The 13240-nt window shown below is 40.5% G+C and overlaps 1 protein-coding gene across 1 annotated transcript in view; it reads right to left on the bottom strand.

Moving 5' to 3' along the window:
- Window positions 1-560: 560 nt before the first annotated feature.
- The window catches only part of ube2f (ubiquitin-conjugating enzyme E2F (putative)), a 47476-nt gene continuing 34796 nt past the window's right edge, over window positions 561-13240 (bottom strand). The window contains exon 10 of the mRNA XM_029459473.1: window positions 561-4048. Coding sequence (XP_029315333.1) covers window positions 3998-4048 — 51 coding nt within the window. The 3' untranslated portion in view covers window positions 561-3997. The remainder of the gene's footprint in view (window positions 4049-13240) is intronic.

The following is a 13240-nucleotide window of genomic DNA, read 5'->3' as shown; positions in this document are numbered from 1 at the left end:
TGTGTGTGTGTGTGTGTGTGTGTCTTCCTCAGCCAAGTCATATTGGTGAATGGCTGACAGTTGTCAGGTGGAGTTAAAACCTAGGTCAGTGAATAGAAGAGGAATACACCATTACAGTTAAGCTACAAATAGCACGAAGTCAACACAAGTACATTTAAAATATCTGTACATTTCGAAAAGTAAAAACATTTGTGTTAACAGAAACAATTAGCTGACCACTGAAAAAAACTAGAAGGGGCCTTGCAGAGCACAGAGTAGACCTCCACCATGGCCGTTTCCATAAGTCAAAAACATTGGGTGTCTCCGCCCTGTGATTCGTATCTGTAACGGATGCCCTTCATCCTCCTTAATCCTGCAGGACATCTTTAGGGACTGTTGGTCAAACAAAACAAGCAATTAGAAGATGTTGCTTTGGGCTTTAGGATGAGATGCAGTGGGCATTTTAAACTATTTTCTGAAATTTTATAAACCACATGATTAAGGGATAAAACAATAGGCACATTAATTGGTAATGTAAATACATATATGTAACACATAATGAAACATTCAAGACACATTAGTTTTATTTATATTCTCTTTAATATATCTTAAAAAATGGATATACAATCTGAGAAAGAAAAGGTTGAGGATTTGAAGAAATACAGATTGTTAATCTTCTCCCCTTGCCCAAAGATTGATTTAGCCCAAGCTGAGACATCTCCCAATAGCATCCTGGGAAAAAAACACTGCTAACTGCCAAACCAAAGGGTATATGAAAAGTCAGAGTATTAGTAAGGCTAAGATTAAGTACAGAGAGGGGCGACCATATCCAGGAGGCAACTACTACCACAACAATTAACTGTCATGGAGATCACACAGGATGGCTTCATATTAATAGGCAGTTACATTACTGCGGTTACACCCCTCAAGGTCTGCGTGGACCAACACCATGCTGGAAAACAACACGGAACTCTCACATTCACATTTGCTTTCAATACCTGGTATTTGTTATATTCTCAGGTCTTTTATTTTAGCAGAAGCCTGTTGTTCTGTTCACTTTAATTTATATAACTAATCATTTCAGCTGGGCCAGAATAACAAAAAGAAAAGAGGAGCAAGAGGGAACCAGAACATGCTCACAAGTTACATCATTTCAACACATCATACTTTAACTGCCCACACACACGCGCTCAACAAGCAAATAATGTCAATCTTTACACACACACACCGACATAACATTTCTTCAACAACTACATTTCTGACATCTTTAGTAAAATGCACCACTGGCAGATCATATAGACTTTGCCTCATGCAGATGTGTGAACACAAAGCTGAATGGAGTGAGAACAGTGTTGATGTTCAGAGATACAACTCAAACACAAGTTGGAGGCACAATGCTAGCCAGGGCCGAGCAAAACACACAAACACACACACACACACACACACTCTAACATACTCAGACCACACTCTCACTGGCTAACCGAGTGACAGTCTCTCTTTCTATCTCTCACTATCACACACAAAATTAACGTGCATTGTATGGCCAAAAATCCACAATGGCAGTGGAATAGCAGCACCTACTCAAGTTCACTTGCAAGCTAACGAGTGAGCTAACAAGCATTGTAGCAAGCAAGCTAATCCACTCGTAAACATGCTAAATGGCTAAAGAGTGAGCGACTTGTTTACTTTCAGTCCTCCAAACCTGTCCAGAGTACAACAAGGGCTACACCTTCAATTTCATCCACATTGTATGGACTTCAAGAATCACATAGGCCTATAGCCTACCTGATGAAAAGAAAGAGTTCCTCGCATTGAGTGAAAACCACTCACTTGTTAGCTAAGTAGCTAGCTAGCTAGTAGGCTCAGTCACTAGCATGTTACCTCACTAGCCTGCTCGCTAGCTAGTTAGCTATCTAACTGCCTTCATGAACCTCTACATTGACTACAGGTACACATCCTGACAGTTAAAACATAACATAGCACACAAAGCAGCCTAAAAATTACGTTCCCACACAAAGAAACTGAATTCATACGTTTCAAGGGAAACATGATTATGTATGATTACGTTTGTTTTTGACGTATCACAAATCCATTTTTAATCATAGTCCGCATAAGTCTGCATAAGGTGGTCGGGATGGATGGATAGGTAAAAAAACCACAGGATTTTACACCAAGAAGACCGCAGTGAAACAAAGACAACGCTAACTTATTTTATGTCCGCAACTTAAATAACATAACAAACATACTAAATTTAAGACAAACCATGATCTTAAGTAGTTGTGTTGCCTAAAGATAACCAAAGTACTTTTATTGCTTTTTTGTTTCAATTTACAACATTCACCATGTGTTTCCCTCAAAACAAAATTACGAGTGCTGTTTAGTTACATGGGAACATAATTTTGTAGGAGACAGGGTTGTGTGAGCTAGAATGGAGACACACTATACACGTTAGCTTGGGAAATCTCTCACCACAACCAGAATGAGAAGGTGTGCACATGCAGTCATAACGTCTTCGGACAGTAAACATTTTTTTATTCTGTACTGCAGCACAATGACAATGACATGAATCAATAACTATGAGGTTAAAGTGTTGACTTTCAGCTTCAAGCATGTTTTAAGTTGTTCACATCCATGTTGGGCGAACGGTGTAGGACTTGTGTGATATCTGTCTCTTTAGCTGTTAAATGCTCCGCTATGTTCACTCCCAGCTAGTCACTAACTGTGTCTTTCTGCTGTTGTACAGTCAGTTTATTTCGGCTTCTTCGCTAAAAACAGCTGTCTGCTGTGATCGAAAACAGACACTATGAGAGCAATAAAGTTGTGTGCCAGACAGCTGTTCGACTAAGCTCGATAAAGCTGAGGGGAGCTGCAGATGCGGGTGATTAATCTCTTTAGGTTCATCTCTACGAGCGACCCCTTTCACATTGTTTGTCACATGTTCAATTGCAATTTGTCCATTAAACATTGGAGACTAATATGTAAAAAGAGCTACAATTCCAACACCGTTCATTTGTTATGAATGTAAAATGTAATCAGAATCAGTAACTTAAACTCGTAGTCATTGTTTCATTTTAAACCCACTGTGAAGTACAGAGCGACTGCACACCAACAATGTGTCACTGTCATAATACTTTATGATTGCACTGCAAGTATTAATGACCCTCACCATCCTCAGTGGGAAAAGGTACATGTGGTTGTGTGTGTGTGTGTAAGTGTGAAACAGAGGGCAGATGGAAGAAAGACAAAAAATGACAGTGAGGAGAGCAGAAGCTGAAAACAGTACAATACATTTGGCTGTGGTTATAGTAGTTGTACTTTATCCCACTGGAGCTGAAAACACAAAACAGAAAGAGTGTGTGTGTGTGTGTGTGTGTGTGTGTGTGTGTGTGCGCGCATGCAAGGAGAATGACAACATAACAGGACGATGTCGTCATTCACATACCGTCCAATGGGGCTTTCCTACTTCAGTGTGTATGAATAGACAAGCGTATAGAAACCTGTGTATGCATGTGTTTACTTTCTACTACACGATGGGACACTGTGCGTGTTTATATGTTTGTGAACTCACATGCATTTTGTCTTTAGCGACACAAACATAGCAGGCACTAGAACGGAGAACTGATAGCAACAGATATTCTTTCACTTGAGTAGTCTTTTTTTTTTGTTATGCGCCAGTGAATCATTACATCCCTTGCCAGTCATTGCCATGGCTCATTTCTGACCGGCTCCGGGACACCTCAGGGAGGTTAATCAAGGCATATTTTTCTTCTGTATGCAAGTCTTTACTCGTACTCATTTTATTATATTTTTATTTTTGCTCCTGCGATGTTGAGTTTATTGCATTTGGGTGAACAGCAGGGCATGAGTGGGGCTGTGGTGTCGAGAGGAAGGGAGTGGTAAGAGTCAGAGAGTCAGCTGTTGATTCACACACGTCGGGCAAGTTGGCCAAGATAAGCAGAGGCAAGGTAGAGGAGTTCGGTTGGTTGGTGCAGGCTGATGTAGGTAGCCGGTGCTTCTATCATCTGGCAGAGCGCTTGATGTAATCTTGAACCTTATTCCGAAAATCTTCCTGGATTGGAGACAGGGAAAGGTAAAGATGAGTATGAGAGTTAGATGGAGAAGCCAGATATTAAACATGTGTAGAAAATCAAGAGTGACAAAGTAATATGATCCACCATGTAAGAAAGACTGTCTGTCTGTCTGTCTGTCTGTCTGTCTGTCTGTCTGTCTGTCTGTCTGTCTGTCTGTCTGTCTGTCTGTCTGTCTGTCTGTCTGTCTGTCTGTCTGTCTGTCTGTCTGTCTCTCTCTCTGTCTCTCTCTCTCTCTCTCTCTCTCTCTCTCTCTCTCTCTCTCTCTCTCTCTCTCTCTCTCTCTCTCTCTCTCTCTCTCTCTCTCTCTCTCTCTCTCTCTCTCTCTCTCTCTCTCTCTCTCTCTCTCTCTCTCTCTCTCTCTCTCTCTCTCTCTCTCTCTCTCTCTCTCTCTCTCTCTCGGCCATTTCAACAATTACATCAATTAGACAGACACTTTAAACATCTCTAGACAACTGTATGAAGCTTTCTGCTTTTCGGAGCTGCTTTAAAATTGTATTTTCAATGCCTGTTTATTTTTTACATTCACAATTACATTTTGGGGATATCTCATCTAGTGTACCACATTAGCCTACATGTTATTTATGATGTCTGTCATCCCACTGGACTTTCCTTGGCTAAATCCCTTCTGGTCATTTGTGCCCTCTCCACCGATTCCAATGTTTTCCTCTACTCTTAATCATAACCCTTCTGGTTGTGCGTCGCTTCTTTCCATCCCCACCCATGACCCATCCCTCCATCCTGTAACCACCCCTCTGTCACTTCCTTGACCTATCCCCCCTGGTTACATCTCGTCTGATCTAGTTCTGTGTGACCTCTCCTTCCTCTCCTGACGACCCTCTTCCTTTCCTTGGCTGTGTCCATCATTTCAAGCCTTCTATATCTTCAACCACTTTGTTGGTTTAACTTGGTTCGCTTGTGTCTACATCCTTTTCATTTTCAGTTAAACTGTTATTTAATACATCAGGCAGAATGCATTACAGTACACACACAATACTATGGACTTGATCAAGGGCTGTAGAAGGTTCATAACCCAGTACAGTGGAACCAAAACAAATATGGATAAGTTTATTTTCATTTATTTGGAACAGAAAGTAGTTCAAGTGTGCAAGACAGACACAATCCTCTTCCTGGGGACTGAGTTAACGTTTTGCCTACTTGCAACTTTGTTGTAATATTTTCATTAAAAAATAATGAACATTGCAAACACTTCTCAATTACACTGTATGAAGACTGAACAAACACTTTCCAAAAAAGCACCAGGTCACAATAGGCTGAAGTCGTGCTATATAACATTAAACTTAACATACAAGTGTCCCACACTGACGTCAGACCACTGATTTATGCCACAGCTCCAGTGGTTTGTCACGCACGCACTGCTGGGGGTTCTGTGTATCAGCGAGAAGCAGTGAACGTGAGAAAAACCACGAGTCAGAAGGAAGAGAAAGAGATGGAGAGAGACGGAAAAGTGTGTGTGTGTGTGTGTGTGTGTGTGTGTGTGTGTGTAAATTTAGATGATAGACAGGAATGCTAAAAAGCTGCCAGCGACAAAGGACGTCAGCAGTGATGACAGTAGTTTGAGTATCTGTCCACAGTAAGATGATGGTTTGGCCTTATTGCTGACCCCTCCCACTAGGCCCTATTTTAATGCCACAAGTGCAACAGCGCAAAGCGTTGAGTTTCGGGTGCACGGACTGTGTGGGCATTTCTACGCACACATGCTATTTTGGTTTGTTCAGGTGCAGTGGCACTATGTGTAAAAAGCCTACACTTAACAAATGAGGAAATAGCTTCAAATTACACTCATATTCTAGCACTAGAAGCTGAGACATGCTCTCTTCAACATATATACTTATTTGGTAAAATTATGAAACTTAAATAATAAGCAGAAATATGGTCCGCCTCAATGGAAAACCACCTTTTTCTGTCCGTCTCAAGTTGTGCTGTGCAAACAAATGTCTCAATTGGTGAAGAAGAAAAATACTACCTTTTAAAAATACTATCCAATTAAGGTATCACACATACATTTGAAGAATGAGTGTAATAACCACATTTATGCCATCTCACAGGATTACCGATCTTGTAATTTTTTCTTAATTTGTACCTCTCTTTCTCTCTTACAGCAGAAAACTGGCTGAGACTGCAAATTGCTGTCGTTGGTTTGAAGAGTCCAAGCAAACTTTGTGGTCGATTAAAAACTTTGTTAGGGTACAGCTTACTTTTTTTCTGTCTCTATTTCACCCATGGAAGGCAATTAACTCTCCTCTCCTACAGCGATCTGGGCAGGTTTTCAAAATATGTACCATCATCAGATGCAAGGGAATGCAAATTAAACCCTGTGGGTACAAACGCTTACTTTAAAATCAGCTAAAAGTTGATAACTAAGCAAACGGAAAGCCTCTGGATGTATCAGGCAAACAGACTGCAAAAGGGAACGATTAAGAGGAGATATGTGAGCAGGGGAAAATAATAAATGGAATAGAGAAGAGAGATGCCAAGACATGCAGAGGTGTGGAGAGAACACAACAGTCCTGAGTGTTTTGACACGTGGGCTGACTGAGGAATTCTTTATTCTATAAGTTTAGTAAAAATGTCAAATCCCCGTCATGTCTGGGTGTGGTCTGAAAAGGAATTCTACCTCAAATTGGTGTTGGTTTCATGTAAGTGAACTCAAGTGTGGTCAGCTGGGGTCTGCATCACATGTCAAAGCTCTCCACTCCACACTCTGCCAAGGAGGTTATTTTTGCGCAACACACCTTCTTTGTAGTGTCCATGTTGTTTCCACATTACGACTTTAAGCTCATGAACACACTAAAGTCGGAAGAACGACTTCCGAACTAGGGAAAGGGAAGCATGTAAATACACCATTAGCCCCGGGAGAGGTTTGTGCTCTCAGAGCGATATTTCCATTGAAAAATGTAATTGGTTGAGCATGGCAAATCATGACTTGCTTTCAATTTCATCCAACACTAATGATAAATAAACTAAAAGGTGTTCCTTGAATGATTCATGGCATAATTGTTGAGATTATCCAGACAAAATACTTTCACTGCAGATTTAAGGAAAATACAGACGGCATTGTTAAAAAGGATCAGTGGTGTCTTTGTTATGCAAACTAAACTCTGTACCTCTTTTATTGAAAGATATTGCAATCACCAGAATAGGACGGATGTGAGGTCACAGTAACCTTGACCTTCTGCCAACAAAATCTTATTAGTTCATCCTTTGAGTCCAAGTGGACTTGAAAACGTTCCTGAGATGACGCATGAGGCCACAGCTGTCGCTGGTGCGGACGCATAAAAAGTCAGCGGACAGTTAACGGCCATTAACGGTCTTCTCTTTCATCAGTTTTTTCTCTTTTGTTTAAATATTAACACTAGTTATATCTAGTAGTTTTTTTTTGTGATTGTATGCCTTTGTGTGCAAACAAAAGGTTTGGATAATATGTATTGAAGTTCTTTGAACTAAATTGAATGAGCGGCTGGGAGAGGGATACGGTCTGCAGGTAAAAAGTGATGAAAAAGTGATGAATCCACAAGATTTCTGGAAATATTTGGCTTATATTGGCTGCAAAAATAAAAAGTAGAGAAACCTGTACACAAAACAAAGAACTCCAGTAAAACATGTGTAGCCATGAACTGCCACTTAAATTCCTGAACACAGGGGCAGTGTTTTCCCTACCATTGACTTGGCAGGGCGCAGCGCCCTGTCAACGGAGCCCAGCGCCCTGCTTAAAATTCAAGGTTTTTTTTTTTTTTTTTTTCTCGAATTAAAAAATATATATATTTTTTTTTAATTCACAACTTACTTTTCACATTGACAGGTGCTCTTTTATTAAATAAACTAATGCTTATTGCTACTGGATAGGAGAGGGATGGAGAAAGAATAGGAGGCTGTTGTGACAAGGAGGTAAGATGTGCCTGACCTTGCTCCTTAATTTGCCTTGCTCTCTCTCACAATTTTGCATAAACAATACCATGGCCCAGTCTTTCCAGAAATACATTTCTCTGAATCCTCCTCCATCTCATTAAGAGTTGGTGATTTTAGTAAAGTTCAGGTTTCGGCTCACCACTTATCTATGCAACAGGCAGGTTTACTGATCGATAGCAATACAAGACAAATAGCTTACAATGACTCAAAGAAAAGAATATTCAATCAATTTCCAATTTAACAGACCACTCAACATCACCCGTGCGGTAGGTTTAAGACAGAGCCAGTGCGAGACCGTCAGTGCAGCCAGGTCTAATGTCTTGCGCAAGCTCAGTGTTTTCAGTCCTTAATGGTTGTTGATTATATTCAGGACTCCCCGCAAATAAAAGCTAACGTTAACGAGCTCTCCTGCTGATTTCAACACGGATTTGTTGTTCACAAAGCAGCATTATTAGGGGAAAATAGGTGTGTCCCCTGGATGCGTCGATCAGCAACTGGAAAGCATTAATTTATTTCTATTGAATATCTATGCTATATGACATATGCTATGGAGAAGCCTTATTTGTATTTATAGATAAAAAGTCTCTCCAGAGGATTTCAAACTGCCACAGGGTGTGTGCATTTCACAGCTCAGTATTTGTCAGCACTGTCTTCATACGGCTTCAAACAAATAAGAGTCTCACAGACGTGCTTTGAAACAATCCCCGGACAGAGGATGTACTCTCACCTCAACCGACAACCGTCTGCAATGTTTACGATGGTTCCTTGTAAGCAGGATGTGAAATATTAGAGTTACTAAAAATAGTATAAGGAATAAAAAAAGAAAAAAGTATATTTCTGAATTCAGTTAACATATTCAGCACACAGCATATTTATGTAAACACAGCTTATGCTGGAGCTTTTGAGCCGATTTGTCCATTCCATTTTAGTGTCATTCTAACACTAACTGTGTTTGTTATACCGGTGCCCAAAACCAGCCCACAACCTACAAAAGGTACAATACAGCGGTCATACACTCACACACAGAGACACACACACTAAATTGCCCATGAGGATGCTTCCTTTCAGCCACTTTAACTAGTAAATGTATTCAGAGAGAAGCCACAGGAGGAGTTCCACTTCAAAAGTCTCTCACACACACACACACACACACACACACACACACACACACACGCACACACGCACTCGCACATGCACTCACACATGCACACACCCCCCCCTGGCTTCACCCACTCGCTGCTGAAGTTGATTACAGCAGGCTTTGACTCAGTGGGAGTGGGTCATGGATGGATGACTTTGTGTTTTCAGTTGTTATGACTTCAGAGAACCCAACAGAACACAACAGCAAACTGAAGCAGCATCAACACTTAAGTAAAAACAGTGTTAATTGCTTTTAAAATATGTCCTACTTTAATTGGTTTAGTAATATTGGGTAAAACACATTTATTTCCACAGTTTTGTGAGGATTCTGCATTCTGTCAATTAGCAGCTGTGGATGGAACTCATCCAGCACAGTGCCTGCCCTGTCTGAAAGGGATTACATGGGTACTTTTTAGCTTTATGGAAAAATATAATCCACTTCAGTGGTGACCTCATGCTAAAGACTGGGTATAACAAAAAAGTCATTGAAATCTTTGAACAATTCGACTTTTCTGTCCATCATATCAAATCACAGCCGTTCTCTTCATAATTTATAGGCCATCGGTTTACAGTTTATAATTAATCCTTCCTTGTCTAATGCACCACCCAGACAGCCTGTTTCAACATGAAATACATACCATTGAGGAAGTAAATATAGCATTTAATAAGACCTTTGACCAACTGAAAAAGGTCCTCATACAGTGCCCTCCAAAACTATTGGAACAGCGAGGCCGATTCCTTTGTTTTTGCTGTACACTGAAAACAATTGAGTTTGACATCAAAAGATGAATATGAGAAAAAAAAGTCTTCAGTCTTTCAGCTTCTATGTCAACGGTATTTACATCTAGAAGATAGCATCGTTTTTAACAGAACAAAACATTTTTAGGTGAGCAAAAGTATAGGAACAGAGACTTAAAATAGTGTGAAAAGTGAATAATACTTAATATTTAGTTGCAAATCCTTTGCTTGCAATAACTGCCTCAAGCCTGCCACCCATTGACGTCACCAAACTTTTGCATTCTTCTTTTGTGATGCCTTTCTAGGCTTTCACCGCAGCCTCTTTCAGTTGTTGTTTGTTTCAGGGGGTTTCTCCTTTCAGTCTCCTCTTTAGCAGGTAAAATGCATGCTCATTAGGGTTCAAGTCTAGAGATTGACTTAAACCTTTCACTTCTTTCCCCTGGTGAACTCCCTGGTTGTTTTGGCAGTGTGTTTTGGGTCGTTGTCTTGCTGCATGATGAAGGATCTCCCGATCAGTTTGGTTGCATCTCTCTTTAAGTTGGCAGACAAAATGTTTCTGTAGACTTCTGAGTTCATGTTGCTGCTGCCACCATGTGTTACATCATCAAAGAAGATCAATGAGCCCGTCCCAGAAGAAGCCATGCAAGCCCCAGCCATGACATTACCTCCACTGTATTTCACTGATGAGCTTGTGTGTTTCATGAGCAGATCCCTTCTTTCTCCACACGTTAGCCTCTCCATCACTTTGGCAAAGTTTAATCTTTGTCTCATCAGTCCATAAAACTTTGTCCCAGAACCTTTGAGCCTCGTCTCTGTACATTTTGGCAAATTCTAATCTGGCCTTCCTATTCTTATTGCTAATGAGTGGTTTGCATCTTCTGGTGTAGCCTCGAATCTTTGGTTCCCAATATCTTCTGCGAACGGTGGATTGTGAAACCTTCACTCCTGCCCTCTGGAGGTTGTTGGTGATGTCACTGACAGTTGTTTTAGAGTTTTTCTTTACAGTTCTCACAATGTTTCTGTCATCAACTGCTGATGTTTTCCTTGGTCTACCAGTTCGACGTCTGTTGCTCAGTACACCAGTGGTTTCTTTCTTCTTCAGGACATTTAAAATGGTTGTACTGGCTATGGCCAATGTTTGTGCAATGGCTCTGATTGATTTTCCATCTTCTCTCAGTTTCAAAATGTCTTGCTTTTCTCCCATAGACAGCTCTCTGGTCTCCATGTTGGTTACACCTTTAAAGCTATAAATGCAGTATGTACAGGCAAAACCCAAAGCTAATACTGAGAGTAGACATTCAGTACTATTTATTGTTTGAATAATCAATGCACAGGACACACATGGGCAACAAAAAACACCTGTCAGTCACATGTTCCTATACTTTTGCTCACTTGAAAAATGGGTGGGTTCAAATAAAAGGTGCTATCTTCTAAGTTGTTGATCAAATCTAGATGTAAATACCTGGAAATAGAAGCTGAAAGACTGATCTTTTTTTCTCATATTCATCTTTTGATGTCAAACTCAATTGTTTTCAGTGTACAGCAAAAATAAAGGAATTAGCTTCACTGTTCCACTAGTTTAGGAGGGGACTGTACATCCAAGCAGAAGTTCTGATCGTTGAGAACCAATTGAAAGTTTGCTGCAGTGCTTTGGAGAATTTTCCAAATTTGTATTATTGTGTGCCATATAATAACCATCATGTTGACAAACATGTAATCATGTCTACTGGTTGAAGAAAAGGAGATCCAATGGTAAAAATGTGTATATAAGTGTTGCCTTTTTGTTATTGGTGTCAATCATGCAATGCAATCACCGTTTCACCCACCAAGTACAAACCAGCAATCATTTCTTGCACACTCACTCTCTCTTTCCCTCTCACAACATACACACACACACACACACACACACACACACACACACACACACACACACACACACACACACACACACACACACACACAATCTAATGAGGTCACATGGCAACCATTATCATGCACTGCTGGGTACATCCCAATGCATCATGGGAAAGGGTTTGTGCAGAGCCAAAGGTCAAATGCTGTCCTTTAAAATGCTTTTAGCTCGCCTTACCTCCGGCTCAACTAACAATTATTACCATGGTCAGCAGGCTCCCGGCAGAGTTACATTAGTTTGGTTGGCAAATCCAGGAAAGAGATTACTTTAAGTAAAACATCAGTTTCTCCACACTTTCTGACACTGACTGATGTAATGATACGTTAAAAATCAATTAGCCAGGGTGCCTATCTTTTAGAAACATCTTGAATATTTGTTTTGCTTTGAGGACGGCTGGCATTAAACCGTTAAAGCCCTGTCACACATATCCGTATGACAGAAACGTATGCCGGCGCATATGAAAATTTTTCAGAGTCCAAATGCGTCCAACTTTTCATCGGATCTGAAAAGTGAACATATACAGATACGCATGTCTAACATATTGATAGTGCATCACTTCCTAATACAAAATGTATCAGACGAATGCATAACGTATACAAAGATATGGCGTATACAAAATATCGGCAACTCGCTAGTTTACGTTGATATAAGGTAAGGCATAAGTAGTATTTGTTAAGAGCAGGCGGTGTTACGCTGGGGTGCGTTGTTGAACGTTGATGTTTTGAGCATGTTTAAAATTACCGGACGTACCCGACGTGTGCTTCATAAGATATGCAGACGTTACGTTAGACATACGTGAATACGGAATACGTACGTGAATACTTACCTACGTAAATACAGTACGTGAATACCTACGTGACTACGTTAGAGGTACGTTAGATATAGGCTACATCGGCTGACGGTGAATCCTACAGCCAATTTATTGATACCGAGTGGATAACCTATTCCTACCCTATGTTAAGATTATCCCTGACGACGGAGTAACTTATTAAACGTGTTTCTACAGTACAGCTAGCGTTCAGCATTTTAGCCGTTCTCCAGCATCAGCATGACGTGAACCAGATGGCACTTTTCCAGCTGCGTTGGCCAGACGCTCTGATACGTTTTAAATAAGTAAGTGATAAGCTATCAATATGTTGGACATACGTATAATAATTTGTTATGTATTCGTTATGTATACGTCAGCTACAACACCGCTGTGGAAAAGTTGGACGTATTTGGATTTTGAGCTACTTTTCATATACGCCGGCATGTTTCTGCCATACGGAACTGTGTGACAGGGCCGTATGTCTGGTGTGTTCGACGTATCGTCTGCATCCTTCAAACAATCACAACTTACCCTTAATTTATATCAACCTATTGCCGATATTTCGTATGCGCCGGCATACGTTTCTGTCATACGGATATATGTGACAGGGCCTTTACTCAACTCTATAGTTCTGTATGCAAACAA

The sequence above is a fragment of the Cottoperca gobio genome, chromosome 21 (assembly GCF_900634415.1).
Source record: "Cottoperca gobio chromosome 21, fCotGob3.1, whole genome shotgun sequence".
Classification (NCBI taxonomy): domain Eukaryota; kingdom Metazoa; phylum Chordata; class Actinopteri; order Perciformes; family Bovichtidae; genus Cottoperca; species Cottoperca gobio.
This window is presented reverse-complemented; position numbering and strand designations above follow the sequence as displayed.